General features: G+C 38.8%; 1 protein-coding gene across 1 annotated transcript in view; it reads left to right on the forward strand.

The window, feature by feature from the left end:
* Positions 1 to 15,066, forward strand: part of DNAJC10 (DnaJ heat shock protein family (Hsp40) member C10) — a 40,581-nt gene extending 25,515 nt beyond the window's left edge. The window contains exons 16-23 of the mRNA XM_075933757.1: positions 774 to 875; positions 1,465 to 1,620; positions 3,253 to 3,386; positions 5,169 to 5,222; positions 6,715 to 6,862; positions 8,344 to 8,463; positions 9,164 to 9,283; positions 10,974 to 15,066. Of these exons, the coding sequence (XP_075789872.1) occupies positions 774 to 875; positions 1,465 to 1,620; positions 3,253 to 3,386; positions 5,169 to 5,222; positions 6,715 to 6,862; positions 8,344 to 8,463; positions 9,164 to 9,283; positions 10,974 to 10,985 (846 nt within the window). The 3' untranslated portion in view covers positions 10,986 to 15,066. The remainder of the gene's footprint in view (positions 1 to 773; positions 876 to 1,464; positions 1,621 to 3,252; positions 3,387 to 5,168; positions 5,223 to 6,714; positions 6,863 to 8,343; positions 8,464 to 9,163; positions 9,284 to 10,973) is intronic.
* The last annotated feature ends 7,702 nt before the right edge of the window (positions 15,067 to 22,768 follow it).

A 22,768-nucleotide genomic window follows, 5' to 3' on the forward strand; every position in this document is an offset into this window, starting at 1 on the left:
AGTTGCCATCAATGTACACTGATACTGAAGGCCTTAAATCATGGAGGAATGTAGGTTTACAGATAGCAAAATGAATATACAGTCATTAGTACTGTACAAGCTGTTTTACCTGATTGGGGAGAGGTACAGCTGAAAACTTTAAATAAAGATTTTTGGTTTATTTGGGGGGGGGGGGAGGGGGACTGGTCAGAAGACTTAGGAAAAGCTGGAGTTTTGTTCCCACAAGCACAGTGAAAGTAGTGCTCAGTTGCTTTTGAACTCCAACAGTACATCCTCTTAAACAAACCAGCATCTTTAAGTTACAGTGGGAGAGGTTTAGGTTGGATATTAGGAAAAACCATCCTTAGAGGTTTTTAAAGTCTCAACTTAAAGCCCTGGCTGGATTGATTTAGTTGGGATTGGTCCTGCCTTGGGCGGGGGGCTGGAATTGATGATCTCCTGAGGTCTTTTCCAGCTCTGATTCTTTGATCCTTTTCACTATGAATTAGGGTTTGGCGATCCCAATCCATAGTCTTCTCTAGGTCTTCCAAATTCTCAGGTATCAGAATCCAAGAAATCAGAGATGCATGGCTGGAAGGGACGATGTCATCTAGTCTTTACCCTCCCCTCCCCACACACGTACACAGGCAAAATTAAGTATATGGTATAAATATTTGAGTTGTACTGTGCAAAGCAAATTGACTAGCAATAGTATGAACCCAGTGGTGCTTATTGTATTGGCAGCAAACCAGAACATTCTTTATAATGTGTTTTGTTGTTGTGTTTTTTGATAGCATAACATTAGAGCTTACCCAACAACGGTTGTGTTCAACCAGTCCAATGTTCATGAATATGAAGGGCATCACTCTGCTGAACAGATTTTGGAATTTATAGAGGTATGTGACTCACGTTATGACAGTGTCAGTCACTGAATTCACACTGCCTTCAAAGGCAGCTTTTTTTTCTAACCAGCTATCCTAATAGAACTACCTGATATTCATAAAATGATGGAGTGAGGGGTGATTATCTTGGGTGAGGAAGGATAGTCTCCTGAGTATTAGTCTGGAAATTTGGAAACCTGGATTCATTTCCCTGCTTTGCTACGTACTTTTTCTGTGACCTTATGCAAGTCCTTGGTATGTCTCTGCCTCAGTTCCCCACTTGTCAAATGGGGTTAATAACCTTATAGGGAGGAGAAATACATTCATTATCAAGAGTGCTCAGATTGTGGTACAGAATATATGAACCTAAGCTTGCAAGTAATTGTATCACCTTTGTGAAATAAGGTACAAATCTCTACATTCTGAGTCTATTCTTCAGAAGTTGTTAATTTATTGGATTTTTGATTTATTGATACTTAGAGAAACAAGCTTCATAAGTGAGATGAGCATGATAACATTACATAGTCAGTTTGTATTTGATAACATGGCATAAGGATAATTTCATCATGTGTCAAATGTAAGTCTCATTATTTTTGTATTTTAGGATCTCATGAACCCTTCGGTGGTCTCCTTAACACCAGACACTTTCAGTGCACTTGTTAAACGAAGAAAGCGAGATGAAGTCTGGATGGTTGATTTCTATGCTCCTTGGTGTGGGCCTTGCCAGGCTTTAATGCCAGAGTGGAAAAGAATGGCCAGGGTAAAATGGAACTCACATTCCAAGTTTTCAAGTGTTCTACTTAGTAGAAATATTGAGCTGGTTCAATAAACTGACCTGAGAAGTTACCATAAGTGGAAGATTAGTGATTAATTTTAAACAATTAAATAAAATCATCCAAAGCATAGGACTTGGTTGTGGTGAGGGACTTCAACTATCTAGACATTTGTGGGGAAAATAATGCAGCAGGGCACAGATTATCCAGCAAGTTCTTAGAATGTATTGGAGACAATTTTTTATTTCAGAAGGTGGAAAAAGCTACTTGGGAGTTGGTTGTTCTAGAGTTAATTTTAACAAATAGGGAGGAACTGGTTGAGAATTTGAGAGTAGAAGGCAGCATGAGTGAAAGTGGTCTGAAATGGTAAAAGTTCATGATTCTAAGGAATGGTAGGAGGATAATTTATTATAATTATTTGTAGTTAAAGTAGCATCTATAGGGTCAAATCAAGATCTTGTTCTAATTTCAAAATATACATAATATAAACATTAATTTTAATCTTTAAAGAAAAGGGACTAAAATGTTCCTTATAGGGCTTTTCAATTTTTTTTATTAAATAGTATTTAAGATGTTTTAAGTCTGATTTTCAGTGATCTGAACTATACATCCTTCAGAATTTAAATCTGTGCTTACTTTGCGTGGCCTTTATATGTAGTCATTTGCATAATAGTATTACAAATCTTTGATTTCTGTGCCAGTTAGCAGTGTGTATAGACTAATCATGGTTCTAGACATGTAGAGTATGACTTGGGCTGTGTCCAGACTCGAGGGTTTTTTCGAAAAAAGTAGCCTTTTTTCGAAAAAAACTTCTCCTGCGTCTAGACTACAGCCGCGTTCTTTTGAAATTAAATCAAAAGAACGCGGCTTTTCTTTCGACGGCAGAAAACCTAATTTCATGAGGAAGAACTCCTTTTTTCAAAAGTGCTCTTTGAAAAAAGGCGTTCTTGAATGCAAACAGGGCTTTTTCGAAAGAGCGTCCAGACTGCCTGGGCGCTCTTTCGAAAAAGCGGCTTGCTTTTTCGAAAGTACCGCTTGCAGTCTAAACTCTCTTTTTCGAAAGAGGCTTTTTCGAAAGTATCTTTCAAAAAAGCCTCTTTTGAAAGAGGCTCGCAGTCTAGACATAGCCTCGATGAAAATCAAACACCAGATTAGCAGTTATACGAACCCTTTTTCCAAACCAAAGTGATGTTAAGTTAACAACCCATTCACACGCCAATGCCTTCAGTGCATTAGAAATCGCATTGCAATGCTTAGAGAGACAAAAAGAAAGTAATGTAGTGCACCATGCAGCAACTTAGTCACTAATTGAGATGTTCATAAAATTTGATGTTCTGATTATTATGAATGTCTCAATCTCCAGGTTTTTTGTAAAATAAGGGTTCTATTGCATGCATAGACTCAATTACCACAACAAACAAAAGAAAGGAAGAAAAAAATTATCAGCCTTTTCCATTTTGCTTACTTGAGAACTCAAGAGATGAGGACTGCAATAAATGTTGATGTCCAAATTCTGAAGTATGCATCTTGGAAAGAGATTCATATGCCATGACCTAACTTCAGTGTGATCCCAGAGTGATTTTACTGACTAGGAAATGCAATATTTGTTTCTTTTTCAGTTGTTAAATGGATTAATCACTGTTGGCAGCATGGACTGTCAAAAATATTTTTCTTTCTGTCATCAAGAAAATATACAGGGATATCCTGAAATAAGACTCTTCCCTCAAAAATCAAATACAGGTCATCATTACTAGTAAGTAAATAACTGCCTAAAGTTGAAAAATATAGCATGGTGTGTTTATACTATCTTCAGACTGTATTAAGGAGGAGTTAGGGAGGGAAAATAGTATCTTTCAAATGGTAAGTCAAAGCTATGGGAAACTCATATATCTTTGAGTATGATATGAATGATTTTATTCTCACGCATTGAGATTTTCAGTTCTGTAACGTGAAAATAATACAATAAATTAATTTAATTTTTTTAATGTTTAGGATTCCTTTGTTTTATTACCAAGGTAACGGGAAGTTTTCATAGCAGCATATTTATTAATAACAAACATGAATTATATAACTTCGAACAACTTGTTCTTTACCAAGTCAATGGCTAAATAGGTAGTTAAGACAGAACAGTGCCCTAGACTCTTAAATTATCCGGGGTGTGTGTCTTCTGCAAAAAAAAAAAAAAAAAAAAAAAAAGACATCAATAGTTCTGACTCACTGTGCATACATTAGTGGTACCTCACACATCCCATGAGCTCTTTCACCATACCATTTCTTTGGGACAATGACAGAAAAATGTTTGAGTGGGGGTGGGGGAGAACTACTGCTACAGAAAGTGAAATCTGGCCATTTTAAAAAAAATTGTAATAATGCTCCTATTCTCTGATAGCTTTGTAACATCAAATACTTACATTTCTGACCCTACCCGATACCTCAGCAGCCAAATAGACTATTGAAGAAAGAGTAAACTGAATTGGGAAAGGCTAATTATTTGTATAACTGAAGTGTTTCATCAAATGCTCATCGATAGTCCAACAGTCAAAGCTTCATGAGCATATATGGCACTCCTTAATACAGTCTACATAATTTACTATCTGGGATGCAAGTTGATTTTTATTCCTTTTATATAAATCTCTCCCCAAACACTGAAATTCAACCAAAAAAGATATTTTGTTTTCCTTTTTGGGAAGAGAAAAAGTTACCTTTAATAACGTCAAATTTTGCAGAAAGCATGATTTTGTAATTAAGAAATGTGTTAAAATATACTCTGGGGATAAATAGTGCCCCGGAAATAAATGTCATTAAGAATTGAGTTAGACTGGACTATTAATTTATATTTGTGTGTAAAACCCGCACACAGCCCATGATTATTAGTTTCACTAATTTCTGTGAAAAATTCCAGTGAAGGATGGTTTTTTAAACAATCCCCTACAGGACTTGCCGTTCAAATAATACACTAAGTAGCTTGTTTTCATTGGCTAATGGAGACAAATACAGAAGCTAATAGAATGAAAACAAATTAATTGTAAATATTTCTATTGTAATAATCAAATGTTCTCTGTAAGACAGGTTACAATTGGGATTTTTACTGAATTGTGTTTTCCACTTGAGCATGTGCTATTTTCTTGTCCCACCTGTATTAGATTTAGCAAATTTATCTGGAAATATTACCAGAGACATAATGTTCACTGGCATTTTTACCTGACAAAAGGTCAATTTGACTGACGTACTAAATTTACCTTATTCTTCTTTTAATTTAACATAACATAGGATTGATCTTCTCTTTATGTTCCAGTTCTTTACAATGTGTATCATTGACTTTTATTACTCAGATTTGAAAATAGCTTTTTTGCTATGTAAACTATAGTATAAATATATTCTAGAACTTATGAATTCAAATGAATTGCATATTAACCTTTGTGAATAAATTATCTTGTGAATAAATTATCTTGTTCATATTTAACACCACTACATAGTCTTTCAAACCTATTCAAGCTATTGTGTAATTAGTATTTTCTTGTGTATTTTCTCATAGTAGTTACAATGGCTGGCGCAGGGATTCATATTCATTAAGAAGCTGGGCACTTGGGTGAGTTACTATATCGAAATTTGTTCACAAGCCAATGGTTGTGTCTAGGAGAAGCTGGCACCTAGAAACAGCATTAGATGTGCCTAGATAGATTGATATGTTGCTTCACAAGTCAGATTCAGTAATTTCTATACTATGTTGGCATAGGCCAGGGGTGTCCAAACTTTTTTCAAAGAGGGCCAGATTTGATGAAGTGAACATGCGTGAGGGCCGACCATTTTGCCTGACATTCTTTGAACCATTAAAATTAAATGCAAATTAACTATTTTATGCAAAGTTTATTGCAAACGGCATACTTTTCATTTCGTCACATGGATGACAAATCTAAACAGGTGTTAAATCACTCTGCCTTTCATATCTGAAGGCCAGATGAAAAAAAAATCCAGGAAGCTGAAATATATGTCAGGAACATTGTAAAGTACATTACATATTATTGGTAATAAAGGTTGTCTGTCAACTTTTAAGTTCAAAAAATATGAACAGGAACATAACACCAAGTATACATGTTGTGTCCAAATATATTTATAACTGATTTAGACCAACTGACTAACTGAGATTTTACAATGTATTCATCTCAATACATATGGATTCGTTGGGGGCCATAAAAGATCGATATTGCCAAATTACCTGTGGGGCCGTATTAAACCGGAACACAGGCCGCAATTGGCCCTCGGGCCAGACTTTGGACATGCCTGGCATAGGCCTTAATAACATTGCTTAGAGAAGGTATTCTTAGCTTCCTCCGACAGTGAAGGCTGTGTCACTTTTCTGAAGCCACATCTGAGGCTGTACATTATTGTAGCCTCAGAACACAGGTCTTTCACTTTATAGATTCAAACTAAGTACCAGGTTCAAGTCTTCTGAAGGAAAAAAGATGATACTTCCATTTAGCAGATAAGACCATTCAAATTGAATGGACAGTTTTTTGCTCCACCCCTTCCTCATGCTCAGATTACACACTATCCTAAGTTTTTGGTTTGAGAATAATGAGATAATGCTTAGATGTCTATATCTCGTGTAAACTAAAGGGTTTTTCAACCAGAGTTGTTGACTCGAGTCCTACAACTTGAACTCGAGTCCAACTAAAGTCGCCTAGGTGATTCAACTCGGGTTCATTGTTTGACTTGGGACTCGATTTGAAACTTGCTAATTTTGTTAAATTGACTTGGTGAAAAAATTGTCCAAAAATGCTGATATTGATGGCTTGTCCAAAAGTAACTTGACGTTAATTTTTTAAATTAAGACTTGAGACTCGACTTGGGATTTGACTCGAAAGTGACTTTAGGGACTCAAGACGTGACTTGAGACTTGAACTGTAGTAATTTGAGATTCGACTTGGACTTGAAGAAAATACTGCTTTCAACATAATTGTATTATTTACATTTCATTTATTTACATTTCATTATAGCAGTTCCCTATTTTCTGGAAGATTCTAGTGTAACTGGAATTTAAATATGTAAAGGTTTTAATAAATATTTTCCCCTCTCCACAGATATTTACCTCAAGTTTCAGAAGATCTGACACCCCAGAGTTTCACAGAAAAAGTTTTGCATGGGAAAGATCATTGGGTCATTGATTTTTACGCTCCTTGGTGTGGCCCTTGCCAAAATTTTGCTCCAGAATTTGAGATGCTAGCTAGGGTAAGTTTTTAACTTATTAACACCACCAGTTAGTTTTCTTCTGATGAATAGTAATAATACCTACTTCTTTATAATGCTTATCAGTAGACTTACTGTGGCAGTTATAAATTTTAAATCATGCAGCAGCATGTATATTTTAAAACTATAAATCTTATGGCATTTCTGCACAGCGAGATACCAAGCAGCAAACCAGGGTGTGAATCTACACTACCTACTGCCACATAGTAATTCATTATGTGGGAAAGCTTTTTATTTCCCTTCATTTCCTCAGTACCATTAGGTACTTGCATATGTGATTGGAGAGAAGTTCTTCTCTAAACTTAGAAAAATCACATCATTTCTTTAAATTTTTAAGTTTTTATTTATAGGTATGTGTGTTACACAATACCGAATGTATCTTCATTACCTCTGCAAGGTGGGCAAGTATCTTATTTTACATATAAGGATGTGTGGCATAGGCAGCTTCCGGGACCTGTTCAAGGTCAGAACCAATTATTGCAGAACAGAGAAAAACCGTGCTCTTGCCTTTCTTTGGCATATAAGAAAGATGTCCCAGTAGTTATGTATTCATAGGGAGACAAACTGGTGCCCACAATGCCTAACTGAGCTCCAAAGACAACACACAAATTGGGAGGTTTGCAGGGATGAAATTCAGTACTATGCCTTTCAAAAGGAGCAGCACAGAATGTGCAGACCAAGGAAAGAGAAGGCTAACGTAGCTTTAAGCTACTTTTGCACCCTCCTGATTCAGGAATGTTGTAGAAGATGCAGTGACTCTAGCAGAACTCGAACAGTTCTTGGGGGTATGTCTTATTTACAGTAGTCTCTGGGGCTGCCCTATGTGCCACAGAACTATTTACTGTGGTGCCACCATGGACACATCTCTTCCATATCCCTGGCACCCATGTCCTTGCATTGAGGTTTAGTAGGGGGTACTCAAAGCTGCTTTTATGAATGTTTGTCTGTGCTTGTAGCTCTTATCCTAGATCTTTCAGTTTGATAGGTGTCATTCAAGTCCCTGTTTGTTTACAGTTTTTCTTTGAATCTGAGTAAAAATTTTGCTTTTCTATTTTCACTCCATTTATTAAGAGTGTTCAAATCATTCAAATCGCACCTCACCCCCTTGTTCTGCCCATGCTGAAACCTACACCACCATATTCTCATTGACATTTTTAGCATTTTGGGTAGATTAAAGCTCACACTGGTACAGCTACATAAGCTGCATATTACACCCAAATTGCAATGTAAACATAGCCCAAGTCTCAATGAAAATCAACAAGATTTATTCTTCAGAGCACCTGCATTAGCTTTAAAACTAGGACTTCAGACAGTTTTTTAAAAATGTTACCCTTTTATCTATACTTGGTGTATTCTATACCATCCTTCTGTTGTGTGTTTTCCTACAGTGCCAATTTGTCACGTGGACATCTTGAAGTTTGTTTACAAAAAATCCCATTAAAATAAGCAATTTTCTTTTTCAGACTATTAAAGGAAAAATAAAAGCTGGAAAAGTTGACTGTCAAGCTTATGGTCATACTTGTCAGACAGCTGGCATCAGAGCCTACCCTACAGTTAAATTTTATCCCTACGAAGGAGCAAAGGTAAAATATTAGTTTAAATTGTGTGAACCAATGAGGGGAGGTTCTGCAGCTTAACTGGTCTAGATCCACTATTATTTAAGATTGGATAGTGCTTAATTTTATACTAGAAATTAAATGTTCAAGTTTTTTATTTCTGATTCTATCAGCTTTTTCCCCTAACCTAATCTTTCTAAAGGAAATGAAACACTAAAAAATATTGGTGTCTTTTTAAAGATACTTGGAATTACCATAGCAGGAAAAATGTAATGAACTGAGAAATAGTCCTTGTAGCTAATGATGAAGGAAAGGAAGCTGCTATCTAGACAACTTAACAATGAAAAAAATAATTTTACAGCTAACTGGGTACTCCATTTTTCATTTAGTGAGAAATTACACAAGTTTCCCACTCCTAAATGGAATGAAAGCAGTAAATTTTAAAATATCCTGTAAAATAAAATGTAAAGTATTTTTGGTCCAGTTGAAATGCTTTGCTTCGATGAAACAGAACATTTCATCCAAAAGTTTGGTTTTGATTTTGTATTATAAAAAAGTGAAGCAACGCTGGGTCAAAACAGAGGTTTTGAGATTACATATTTGTTTTCTTTCCAAATTAACTTCAGTCAAAACTGACATTTCCACAAAATATCATGCTTTTGACAAATTGACATTTTTAGCAGAAAAAAATAATGTACTTTTCCCTCCCCCCTCCTTGTTTTCAAAGAAAAATGTTCTTGGAGAGCATATAGACAGCAGAGATGCAAAGAGCATAGCTGATCTTCTGACTGAAAGATTAGCAGTTATTCAAAATAAAGGAAAGAGAAAAAAATCTCCTAGAAACAAGGTATGAAATGTGGGCTTTGTCTTTTGTGAAGACATTTTAGTGTAAAGAACAGCTGTTTCAAGAATCTTGGTAGCCTGTCATCTTTTGTCTATAAAATGTTGTATTTTTTTATATGCAATCTTGGGCTAGTTACTAGGGATGTTAGACAGTGTAATGAATAATCGTGTAACCTCATGAAATAGTGGTTACATGACTATTCAATAGTCCCAGCAGCTAATGTGCTCCCACTCCCAGTGAACCCCCTGCCATCCCGCACTGTTGTGTGTCTATCAGAAGCAGCAACGCAGGGTGGAAGGCGGGACCCAATTTAAAAACCGGCTTCCCACGCAGACTGGCTCCTGCCTGCTGCCCTGAGCTGCTGCCTCTTAATACAGAGGCGGCAGCACCGAGTGGCAGCAGTCCCTGTCCACAGGGAACTCAGACCACGCCACAGACAGGGGTTGATGCTACGGAGCAGCCTCTGTCCACGGCAGGCCCAGGCCTCCGTGGACAGAGGCTGCTTTGTGACAGCCTCCACTGCCCCCCCCCCCATAGATGCGGGGGGGGGGGCAGAGGGAGGCAAGTGGCACTGAGAAGTTGGTTCTGAGGGGAAACCAGCTTTTAAGAGTGCTTCCCACAGCTCCTGCCTGCCCCTCCCCCCACTGCCTCTCTAGTCAACACTCATGGGGAGCCTTCTTGAAAACAGGCTCCCACCTACACCCTTCACCCTCCGCACTGCTACCACTATTAGAGGCAGCAGCATGGGGAGGGGCAGGTGGATCTGGTGCTCATAGAGATCTTGCTTTTAAGCCAGCTTCTCGTGGGCACTGGCTCCTGCTTCCTCACCTCTTGTTATCTCTGATACAGAGGCATTGACAGGAGGGGAGTGTGTGCAGTTGTTAAGATTAACTATTAAGCCCAGGCTTATAGATTAATCATGCAGTCATCTACATGTTGACATACTTACTAGTTACCATTTTTACTGAGCCAGCGTTTCTGCTTTGTGGGTAAGCACAGCTAAGTGCAATGTTGTTGTGTCAGAACCAGTTACAGTGCCCTCCTGGAGGCCCTTTTTTGCACCATTCCTGTCAAAGTTTAATGCAATATAAACTCTCATTTTGTGTAACTAGACTTAGCAAATCCTGGGTTGATAAACTGAGGGATACACTCATTTATAACCCTTCATTAGTATTTATGCTGCATTTTATGGACCTGAGTCCAGCCACCCATATCCCAGACTTCCTAGTGCCTTCCCAACACCTAACCAAAATGTGGCTTCTCTAGCCCTTTGCTAGTGGTGCAGTGAGGACTTGACTGTCCAGAGGACAAGGAATGTTGGCCCATGGTATTCTGGGAAATTTTGGCAGTTTCCAATAGCATGAGTCCAGCGGGGCTGTGTCTACACTGCAGAGTGATAGAATTTGAACACTGGATTCCGACATGACTCAGGAACAGACCCTCCATCCCATGGAGTTCTGGGACCATAAGTAAATGTGAATTGTTTGTAGGAGGAAGTGGGAACTAAGCTTGAGCCTGAGTTTGAGTCCTGTGCTTACATTGAAAGTTAGGCTTACCCTGAGGCTGGAAGAATTTGCTAAATGTTTATCCAGCCAAGTTACAGTGTTGAAGAGCTAGTGTAAGAATCAAATTGTAAAGAAAAATAATGGAGGATCAGTGTTTTGGATTGTAATTTTTATTTTATTATTACCAGGATGAACTCTAATATTGAAGAGGATACAATTCAGACTGTACCGAAGCTGTGAAAAACAGAAGGCACCATGATGAAAATAAAAGTTAGACTAATTTCATGATAGGAAAAACAGAAACTTTAGTTTGAATTCATGGACACCTTTGGAGAGGGAGTTTTTCTGTTTGCTGTGGAAGGATTCTAAGAATTTGGGAACAGGCTGTGCCTGTTCTATTTTCTGATATACTCCTAATCAAGGGCTTAGATAATAGTGGTGGCTAGCTGGTTTTCATCCACCCTCTGCATCCCGTTTCTTCCTACACATGCAACATACATGTTGCATTCAACCTGTGGACAAGTGTGCAATCAAGTCAGCCAAACTTGGGTTTTCACACAGCAGAATGCACTGTACCTTCCTGAACACTGAGGAATTGTCTGACATCAACGAGAAGGAAAAATAATCTTACCTCATGATGGAAGTTTAGTTAGGGGTTTTTATTTTATAGTGAGTCAAACAAACAGCCAGAAATAAAATAGATTTATAGAATCAGTCATCTTTGTTATAGTATATTGCTGCAGCTTACCAATTGAGGTGACAGAAGTTTTGAAGAGCTTTTTTGGTTTTTTTATTCCTCTCTCCCTATATTAGGTTTTCAGAATTCAGTGTTTAACTCAGATACATTTGTGTTATACCACAGAAGTATCCTATACAGAATTTTCAGCTTCTTTCATAGTAAAAGTGTTCAAATTTATCTTTGCCTCAGATGAATTTGTGGGGCACACCTTTTAACTTGCTTTGACCACTGTCAGACCCTTCTCTCCCCCCTCCTCCCCAGATACACTTGAAGATCTTCATCATGAAATTTGGAACTAATTCATAGTGCATATTAAGTGCCTGCTGAATTTTGACTATTTCATAATGAACATTTAACTGTCTACTTGGACAATCTTATTTACTACATTTTCATTAACTCTCACTCTGAGGTGATTAAGATGAATTTTTAAAAGTTCTGTGTGCAACAAAAGATTCTATTTGCACCATTTGCACTTAAAGTTTAAATAGTTTTGTTTTTTACTCTAGTCCAAAAAACTGTGTGCTGTAAGTCAAACTTCTTTGAAAAGATCACGATCTTGATTTACTCTTTAAAAAATACAGATTAGACATTGCCAGATGAGCTTTTCTCCTTGTTTCCCCTCATCCACCCAACATTTGTATGATTGAACCTACTGTAATTACCATAATGAATATATCAGAAATTCCTAGACCTTCTGTCCTCACTAAGTAACTTATAGACACTTGCGGGAAAAAAAAAGGTGATGCTAGCCCATCTGAAGCACCCAATCACAAATATTTTACCCCATGTTTACAGATACTTATATTGCTTGCAGGATATCTAATGTACAGCCAGCCATTGACCCCCACAAAAAAAACCTTAATACATCTATTTATTTTATCGAGGAGACTCTTCCCACACTCAGGAGAGTATAAAATATATGACAAACTTTTGTCCCAGTCAGTACCTGTTTAACTGCAACCTCACTTCTCATATTCCATCACCTCTTACCTTTCCTCCAGAGGATGATATCATAGCTATACATTTTTGAATACTATTTTTGGAAATCCATCCCAGCAGAAACAGACGACTGGACAGTTTTTCTTGACTTGCAGTTTAATTATAGAAATTCTAGTACAATGAATTCACAGCATTCTTCTTGGTTAAAAAAATAAAAGCATAAGAACCTACTGACTTAGATGGATTGTAACCCTTCTTATTGCATAGGCTCTTAAGTAATTATACAGATTCAATAATATTCCCTCCCATGTTAGCCCTTCCAACTTGTATTGCTGATATGGAAGTATTGTGCCCATTAGAAGTATCTAGTTCACAGAATACCAGTATTTGGCAGCCAAAGAAGTCCACAACTATGAGACCTCAGCATGTAGAAGAGAAGAAATACAAATGGGCTATGAGAAGGCAATTGTGTGTAAGTAAATTTTAAAAATTATTTAAGATTTCATTTGAGATGAGGGCGGCTGTGTATAAATCTGTAAACATTCTTGCCATATAGCATACCTCAAACAGCATAATACCAAGACATGAAATTTAAAAAAATTGTATAAATTGTATTTTACAATTTTTAGAGATTTGGCATTAAAGGTTTTTCTTTTACCTTCCAATATATCTTTTTATGCTTATGATTAGAAAAATTACTATAGGATGCTGCATGTTTTCAAAGACTTTTGCAAGATTTTATTTGTCAACTGCATTGCCAGTTCTTAGTGTCAAATCTGGTCAGGTAGAAAGTCTAATATACTGCTATTTAAGGCACATTTACTTTCTGTTGCTAATATCGCAGATATAATTTTATGCTAGTAATCTGTAATTTAATCAGTAATTTAAATGCACTTTCCATGATACCTACAATAGCAAAGTCACTAAATAAGATCCAGATTCTGCAAACTGTAGGATATATTGTAGGATACTGGCAGTCAAAGTAGCATCAGAGAAGTATCAGTACTAGTCACTCTGTCATAGTGAAAATAGAGATGCTGAATAACTCCTTTAACAAAGTGGGAATGGAGAAATTTTTTCCCCAGGGAATTAAACTGCCAAATTTGGGATACCATATTGTCTTTAATATGGAAAAAGAGGCATTACAGAATAAACCATGTGTAGCTTGTGCAGTATTTACATTCTTTTAGAAAAATCTTCACAGTGACACACCTAACAAACCAAAATAAAGACCTGTTTATGTATGTAAAAAACTGGAAGATGAATCCCGATTTAGAATACAGTTGAATCTCCTGAACAAGAGTTTTCTGGATCAGGGAAGGTTGGGTGGGGGTGCCAGCCTCTCCTTTGGGCTCTTCTCCCTAGCTACCTGCCACTGTTGCTCCAGCCCTCTGCATGTGGCAGCCCCAGGAGCTCCAAAGGCAGCCCTGCAGGCATTTGGGGCCCTGTCAGCCCTGCCGGTGGCTCTGTAGACATTCATGGCCCACCAGCTGTGAGCTCTGCAGCCCCACCCCTTTCCTGGCCCCACAGTTGTGAGCCCAGCAGCCCACCTGCATGCTCGGGTGGGCTCACCAGCTGTGTGCTCTGTTCTCCCCTCTCCCACCATGGGCTTCCCATCCCAGCCAGCTGCAAGGGTTCTGGTACCCCCTCAGCTCTGCTCCCAGCCACTAGCAACCTCTGTGCTGGGGCTCTCTAGTCCAGCAACATTCATTGTCCTTCTGGACCAGAGAGGTTCCACCTGTATAAACTAGATGCTTTGACTTAAGGAACTCTTGAACATCACCTCTTATTTCCTCTGAAGAAACAGAAACAAAGCTTAAATCTTATCCCTCCTAACAAGCAACATTATTCCATCAGCATCATGGCTTTCTCTTTTCTCTGTGGAAGAGTTAGGACACCCAGCCCTGATGATTCTTCAACTGTTTCCTCTCTAACATTCAACACCCCTTTGGCTGGAGTCCATGAACTGTCTCAGTCAAGCCAGAGCACGACAAGCACTCTCCTGGGCTTCTGATGCTGAAAACACATGGGGGATTGAGTCAATGTTAAGCCTGCCAAATTTCTATATTACAGACAGCAAACTTAATACAGCTGAGATTCTTCCCTCCTCTTTCCCCACATCACAGAAGTGGGTTGCATGAAAGGTTGGACAGCATGTAGTGTAATGGTGACACATATGTAAGGTGTGCACGAGTTGTCCTAACAGAATTGGAGGTTTTGGAAATGTGGCTTTGGCAATTTTGAGTTATGTTTGCCTTAATCAGTATAGAGGTTTACCAAAGTTAGGGCCATGAAGCTAGTTAGCTGCAGAAAACTAAACTGTATCTCTGACTAAACTAATGTTTTGCTCTTTGAATCTTTACTGCTGAGATGACATATAAAGCAAGGAGGATCACAGGTTGATTTCAGGCAGGAGCTGACTTAGTTGCACATCTGGTTGAAAGGCTGTTTTGACTGCTAAGCAGAACAAGTTTAATACTATGGAGATCCAAGCTATAATCTTAAGTTTGATTTCTAAAACATATTTCAAGTTTAATTTTGGAAGCGCTATATTTTTGTCATTGTAAAATCAACCATCATTTCCTAATAAAATCTAAAACATCTTTATGTTTCAAAGTTTGGAGAGTTTGTGGCACAAAGATTACTCTTCTGCTCAAACCAGTTTAGAAAAGAACAAACAACAACAAAAAAAAACTTTGCATCCTACATGAGAAGCCTGCCAACTTCTAATAGTCTTTTATGCCAACTATGCCATCAAGTCAGCTGTGTTGGAATCCATAATTACAAAATTTGTTTCCTTTATTTCTTTCTAAAGCACGTAGTACTTGAAACTAAACAAGTGATGCTCACATTGAAGGCCAGATTTACAGAGGTATTTGGTGTTTTTCAAAGAGAATTTGGCACCTAATCAGATTACGTACTTTTGTGAATTCCACCACACATTAATTTGTCTCTTTAGGTACCTAAATGCCTTTGTAAATCAGGGCCATTTTACCACTCACTTCTCTTCCCCTCTCCCTACTTGCTCCCAAAAAGGAGTTTATACATCGGTTATATGTAGAGATTCTTTACTTATTTTAAATATCCAAGTACATTACATCTTGTACAAATTCTCCAATTCCCAGATGCCACGTCTTCATAATTAAAATATTCATTTCTGAAACAAAGGAGTTTTAATATTACCTGAGAAACATATGAAACAAAGTAAAAGCTTCTTCAATTGATAAGTAATTCAGAATTTGTCAGCCTGAATATGGTGGTCGGATTACATGCAAGGTTCCCCCCTCCCCCCCCCCCCCCCCCGAATAATTTGACACAATTAAAAGGTCTTTTTAATTTAAACATGGAAAATGGATGAGGAAAACCTTTTCAGAACATTGGGATTGGGGGGAGGGTTGTATGGAAGCACAGATTATAGGTACACTATTGCAGTAATTTTCTATGCACAATAGATGCATTTGAAGGGCTACTATTAATGCTAGTTGCCAGTAGCGATATGGTTGGCTAGAAGTTTTCAAAAGAATATGGAGGAAGAAAATGAAATATCCTGTTGAGAATGTTATAATTATAGTTTTCCAGCTCACATAAATTATAATCAAGGCACCCTAACCATTATCCTTACATCTTACACCTCATCAGCAGTAAGGGAAAGTATTATATAGCTGCAGTGTGGGTGAGAAAGTTGCTGAGAACCTTACTTTTGTATTTTCTGATACTTCTGTGTATATTTGCATATTGAATAACATTATGATCCCATGGAAGAAAGTGGACTAGGATTTGCTTTAGCTCTGAGAGAGAGAGAGAGACACACACACACACACACACACACACACACAGTCCCCGGGTTACGTACAAAATAGGGACTGTAGGTTTGTTCTTAAGTTGAATTTGTAAGTAAGTCGGAACTGGTACATATTGTAGGGGAAACTCTAGCCAAACATTTCTCCAGAGCTCAGTTTTATTCTCCCACACCTCACTTCCCTCAGTCCTTTATTCTCAAGCGGAGGTGTCTGCTGAGAAAAGCCGCTCCACGTCTCCCTGGTCTGCTGGGGGGGAGGGGGGCTAGCTTCGCGTCTCCCTGGTCTGCTGCGGGGAAGCAGCTAGTGCGGGGTTGCCTCACCCCATTTGTAAGTACGGATCCATGTAACCCGGGGACTGCCTATGTGTATGTATGATTGATTTTTATATATAAATTAAAAAAAAAATCAATCAGATATGGCTGTGTGTGTGCATAATATTTTTTACCATTTGTATGTCCCCTTTCAAATACTTCTTTCATTACACAAACATTAGTGGGGTGCAAGAGCCCAAACTTAAACTAAAAAAAGAACATGCCCCTGACTAGAATAAGATCCACTGTAGTGAAAATACAGGAACTAATAGAACTTAGAGAAATGTAGTTCTTGTCCTCTGCACGAGGGCAAATGCCTTTGAATACTAAATATTTTGGGCAGATGTTAGATTCAGTTTTGCCTCTGAAGTCAGGAATCTAAATTTTTTTTTCCAGTAAAAACAAGACAGCACGAACAATGACCCTAGAGAACAAGTTTGTTCCAATGGAAACACAAAACAATTACTTGGAATGGTGATAGATAAACATTTGTTTTCAGAATATGGAGTTAGAGGGACTATGAATGTGAATACAAATAGAAACACAATTGGGTTCTATCCATATTCTAATTCAGTCCCCAACACCACCACTATGCTGGATAGGAAAGTGTGGAATTACTTTAAGGTTGGGACATCCCGACTTTGCCCCTGGGTTGGTCCAGAACAAAGTATGGTATGCTCGGATCCTCTTTATCAACAGCTGTGGACAGCTCTATCAAGACTGCCCTAATACCAGTATAGCAGCCATCAGAGGATTTTGGGGTGGCATATAGCTGACATAGTGGCTCCTGTGGGGTCATGAGTGGGGTAAGAGGTTGTAGCTCCTTTGTCCTTGTATCTTGGAGACTGCCAACACCTACTGGCAATTGGCACACATTAGATAAGTCCTCAAATTGTCCTAACCCCAATGAACTAGGACAACGCCAGGACTAAGGAAGTATTGAAAGCATCTGATCACCATCTCAATACCTCTGGAGGCAAGAATTGGAGTCTACACCTCCCTCTGAAATAACATATGGATGGCTGTCAGCGACATCATGACAGGACCTAACCACATAAGAGACTCATATCACTGCATATCCACTAGTATGATGTACGCCATCAAGTGCCAGCAATGCCCCTCTGCCATGTATATTGGTTAAACTGTAGGGTCTCTATGACAAAGGATTAGTGGACACAAATCAGGTATTTGAAATGGTAACACACAGAAACCTGTTCGGGAACATTTTAACTTGCCTGGGCAAGATCTCTAATGGATCTAAAAGTGACTGTCCACTTACAAAGCCATTTCAGAAACCAGCTACAGAGAAACTATGGAACTTGCCTTTATATGCAAATTTGACACATTTAACCAAGATTTGAACAAAGACATGAACTGGATGGGCCATTAGATTCAGCACCCAAATGACATCAAAAATTAATCATCAAGTACTTGCAGCCCACTATTAGCCTCATGTAGCATGGACACTAATTGACAAGAGCTTCCCCCCACTTCCCTCATTGACCCTCTTCTGCTATTTGTACCTCTGAACCCCTTGCTCCACTCATCTGAAGAAGTGGGTTGTGCCCATGAAAGCTCATGATACCATCTATATTTTTGTTAGTCTCTACGGTGCTGCAGGAACATTTGTTATTTACATTTTATCAGTGACACTGACAATCTCTGTGGCTACCAATTGATCAGACCCAGTTTGCAAAGAAAGCTGGAGCCAATGGAAGAGAGTGAATGAATTTAAGTTAATTAAAATCTGCCTCATCCAACACTAACAATCTTACTGTCTCTTCCTTTCTGCCAGAGGAATCTCATGCCTGGCTGTTAACTTTTGTTTTGTGTGTGTCCATGACAAGGGACCATGTGATAAAACCATGTGATAAAATCCTGAGAGAATAAAAGGAAATATACAGATCCTGAATGAAAAAAGAATGGACTCTAAGAACATTCACAGGCATCTTCATAAGCCAAATTCTCATTTGCTGTAGTTTTAAAGCTGGAAGAAATTCTGATGCTTCATTGGACAGTAGTAAAGGAAACATATGGGGTGTCTTGTTTCCTCAACCTTTTTGAATTTGGAGAGTGTCTAAAAACAACTGAAAGAGACAGGGCCCAAACTAGATGCATCAGAAGCTATTAAGTCCCAGTGTAGGATAGGAAAATGACCCATATGTAGATTATGCATGTTGATAACAGATCCCTCATGATCCCATGCCTACCAGGGTGGAGAACATATTGCTGTAGCCAGTGCCAAATGGATTTCAGCACTCTATTTAAAACCCAGCTGAGACAGCTGGTGTTTTCATCAGACGTGGAATGTCTTTAAAACATTACACGGTGAAGACAATTCACTTGGAAGCAAAACTGGACATTATCCCAAAATGCCATGGTTGCCCTGAAGTGTCTTGGTGCTGTGGAAGCAGATCCTCTTGCCAAAACTCTGGCTGAAACCATTGCAACCATTTTCACTTCAAAATGCCTTGACTTGCTGCTGCACATTGTTACTAGACAGGGATGCATTGAAACAGCCAAATAAAAGCCTGTCACAAGTGGGCACAGGTGACTTGTGGTAGCAATCAGGAGATGCACTGCCCCTCTATCTTCTGCCAAAATTTTAATTGCTAACTAGGGGTGCCCCACGCATGCATCCTCCCTTCCTCTCAGGGTGGATCTCCTTGCACCTCTTTCCCCTGCATACACCAGTTACCACTGCAAGTAGGGACCTTTCAAGCAGGTAGATGCCAAACTAATCAGGGTTTTATGACTATACACCAAGAGACCAACAGACAGCTGGGCAGATCCCTTAGTAATACCATATTTTGTTTTTCTGTCCTGGCTTGGGAGGTAACACACGTATAGCCAGAGTACATACTACAGTGTTAGAATGGTTGTCAGCAGATGGCAGTAAAGATTCAGACACGGTCTTTATGTGAGGCACTTGAAATCATGCTTACAATCTTAGGACAAGATTACAAAGTGTGCAGCCTTTTGTTGTCTTTAATAATGAAATTGTTCTCTCACTATTTATAGTCTTCACACTCAAATATTCCATTACAGCCAAGCAGCAGCCTCATGTCTGCATAAGACTTCCTAGTCCTCACTCTGTATGCTGAATGCAAATGACATTGGTTTCTGAAAGTTTGTTCTCAGCTGCTTTTCATACTGTTTGGAAATAAGCTGAAATGTGCACTGTTTTCATTTAAAGACAATGGGAGATTCATGAGTTCTGACTCAAATCTCAAAAACTATCAAAATCATTTTGAATGTATAAAGGAGAAGAAAATGCCATATGATCACCTAGCTTTCTATAGACCCTCTAACAAGTGCTCCCTAAGATCAATTTGACATCCACAAAAAGCTAAGTGAAATAACATTTCTTCATTGCCCACTTAATTTCATCCTTCCACCCTTGCCACTTCCATGTCCACCCCCCCCCCCATCCAGTTCTCCAAACCTCTGTACATATGGACTTGAATCGACAAAAGCATTAACCACAATAAATTGAGAGAAACTGTTGGTTCTAATTGGGCCTGGATTTGCAAATTATTATATGAATAGTCTTTGCTGTGTCACTGAGGCTCCTTCTAGGAGTAATAATTTGCAGGATGAGTCCCACTGGAAGGGCAAAAGGTGGGAATTTTTACACTTCTTATCCTCACTTCCTGACTCTTTGCCTTTACTGTGAGCCTCATCCTGCAACATGCTGTTTACCATCAACTCCCAAGGCCATCAAGGAAACTGTTTAAAACATCACAGAATTGAGTCTACATGTAAAGTGAGGGCTTCTAAACAAGACCCAGCAGAGAGATAAGGAGAGGGAGACAATTCCTTGTATTGGACCAACTTCTGTCCCTGAAAGACAAACCCCCTTATCCTGGGACCAGAGGTGAAAGTAAGCAGGTGCACAGCTCTAGCAAGAGCTGGCTGAGCTGTGGCAACAGCCAGCAGGGAGCTATTTAAAGAGCTGGTAGGGAACTGGGTTGCAATAGGACTGTATGTAAGACATGTTAAATTACTTTCATTGCTGCTTAGGCCTAATACACTATTCTACATCAGGAGGGAGATAGCAGTCAGAAGCTAATAAGCTTGTCTCAATTAATTACTTAATTTCACTGCACTCAACTGCCATTTTAACATAATCATAGAAAATACTAGAACTAGAAGGGACCTTGAGAGGTCATTGAGTCCAGTCCCCTACTTTCAAGAGAGACCAAGTACCATATAAGTCATCCCTGATAGATGTCTATCTAACCTGCTCTTGAATATCTCCAATGATAGAGATTCCACAACCTCTCTAGGCAATTTATTCCAGTGCTTAACCACCCTGACAGGAAGTTTTTCCTGATGTCCAACCTAAGCCTGCTGCAATTTAAGCCCATTGCTTCTTGTCCTATCTTGAGTTGTTAAGGAGAATAATTTTTCTCCTTCCTCCTTGTAACACATGTTATAAGTACTTGAAAGCTTCTATGATGTTCCCCTCTCAGTCTTCTCTTTTCCAAACTAAACAAACCCACTTTTCAGTTTTCCCTCATAGGTCATATTTTCTAGACTTAATTATTTTTGTTCTTCTTTGGACCTTCTCCCTGTGAGCCCCACTTGTTATGCCCCGACAGTGACACCACTCACTTAGCACATTACTTTGGTGCCAATGTCAAAGAACCTCCAACAGAAAGACATTCCCCCAACACACACACACTTCCGCACATGAATAGTCTTTACTTCTCAGCTTTATTTATACACCTGATTTGCTCACCCAGTGTTTTCATCAATTATAAAGTTGCTCAGACTCCTCCTTCCTCCAGCTTTAAATCATGACTAATATTAACAAATAAGGCATATATTCTGCTTTGTATGACCCAGATAACTCCTTCTGTAGTCATTCTAGGGATAGTTTGGCCCTTTGTTTTATTGCAATTTTCTCTTGGTAATAAAAATCCTATAAATTGACTTGTTTAAAACAAGTGAACAATTAGATTAAAGCAAAATAATTCTAAGGTGCAGTTTGATGCTAACCTACAATTCCAGCAGTAAGTGTCTATATTGTTGAAATATAGTAATTCCTCATTAAACACTATAGAGAGGTTTCAGAAAATGATCTTGTTAAGTGAAAACATGTTATGCTGGGTCAATTTTCCCATTGATAATAATGGAAAAGGTGGGGGTTGCATTTCAAGCGGTGATGTCTGTTGGGACCAGGACATAAGATTGGGGGAGAAAGGGGACTGGGTTACAGCAGGGAGGGGAGGTGTTTGGCTCTGGGGAAGGGAAGGGAAGGGGAGGAGAGGAAAGGGGGATTGGTTTGGGAGTATGCCCCTGTGGTGGGTCTGCCAGGATCCACACTGCATCCAGCAAGGTGTGGGGGTCACCGGGGAATGGTGCGGCAACCAGTGAACCCTCCGCCACTTTGCAGGCACGTGGGGGAAGCCCTGTGCAGCCGCAGACAATGGGCCAGCTGAGGAAGTCATGTTATTCCGGGGACGGTTGTGTAATTCAAAAAACGTTCCTTAAAAAAAATCGTGCTATCGCAAAAACATGTTAAGCGGGCACATGTTAAATGAGGAATTACTGTATTAGGATTTGAACAGCGGTGACAAATGCTACTTCATAAATCAACAGAAAGGAGCTCTGAAATTAATAGCACTATTTCGCATTACTGTATTTGGAATCTTCCTTTCTGCATTCCCCACAATATAACAAATGCCTAGCATGGCACCTTTTTTTTTATATATATATATATAAAGCGAACATCCCGTTACTGGTTACCCAATTCTAATGTTTGGACAAAGTAAAAATTGTCCCAAAAGCTAAATCAACCTCTTCCACCTCCTCCTTTAAGTTTGTAAGCTTAGTTACGTTATTTTCCTCTTTCTTTTATCATACAACCAGGCACTTCTGGTTTCAGATGCTAATAGAGCCTATTTATGCAGAGTGTCCAGCTCAGTTCTCAGACCAAAGAAATTCAGCTAAACTGTGAAAAAGCCTATGAATTTTAAGGGGGCAGGGTATTTTAGTTGAACCTTTGACCACCATATTAAGTGAAGTTTCGGAATATATAAATAGCTAGTAAAAGATTTGATAGTCAGTGGTTGCATTATTTCATATTTGCTTGACATCTAGAGGTCCCATCCAAGATCAGAGCCCCACTGTGCCAGTCATGCATCCATTCTAAGGAATGGTACCTTTTCCAAAGAGTGTAATTTAAG

The sequence above is a fragment of the Pelodiscus sinensis genome, chromosome 7 (assembly GCF_049634645.1).
Source record: "Pelodiscus sinensis isolate JC-2024 chromosome 7, ASM4963464v1, whole genome shotgun sequence".
In the NCBI taxonomy this organism is placed as follows: Eukaryota; Metazoa; Chordata; order Testudines; family Trionychidae; genus Pelodiscus; species Pelodiscus sinensis.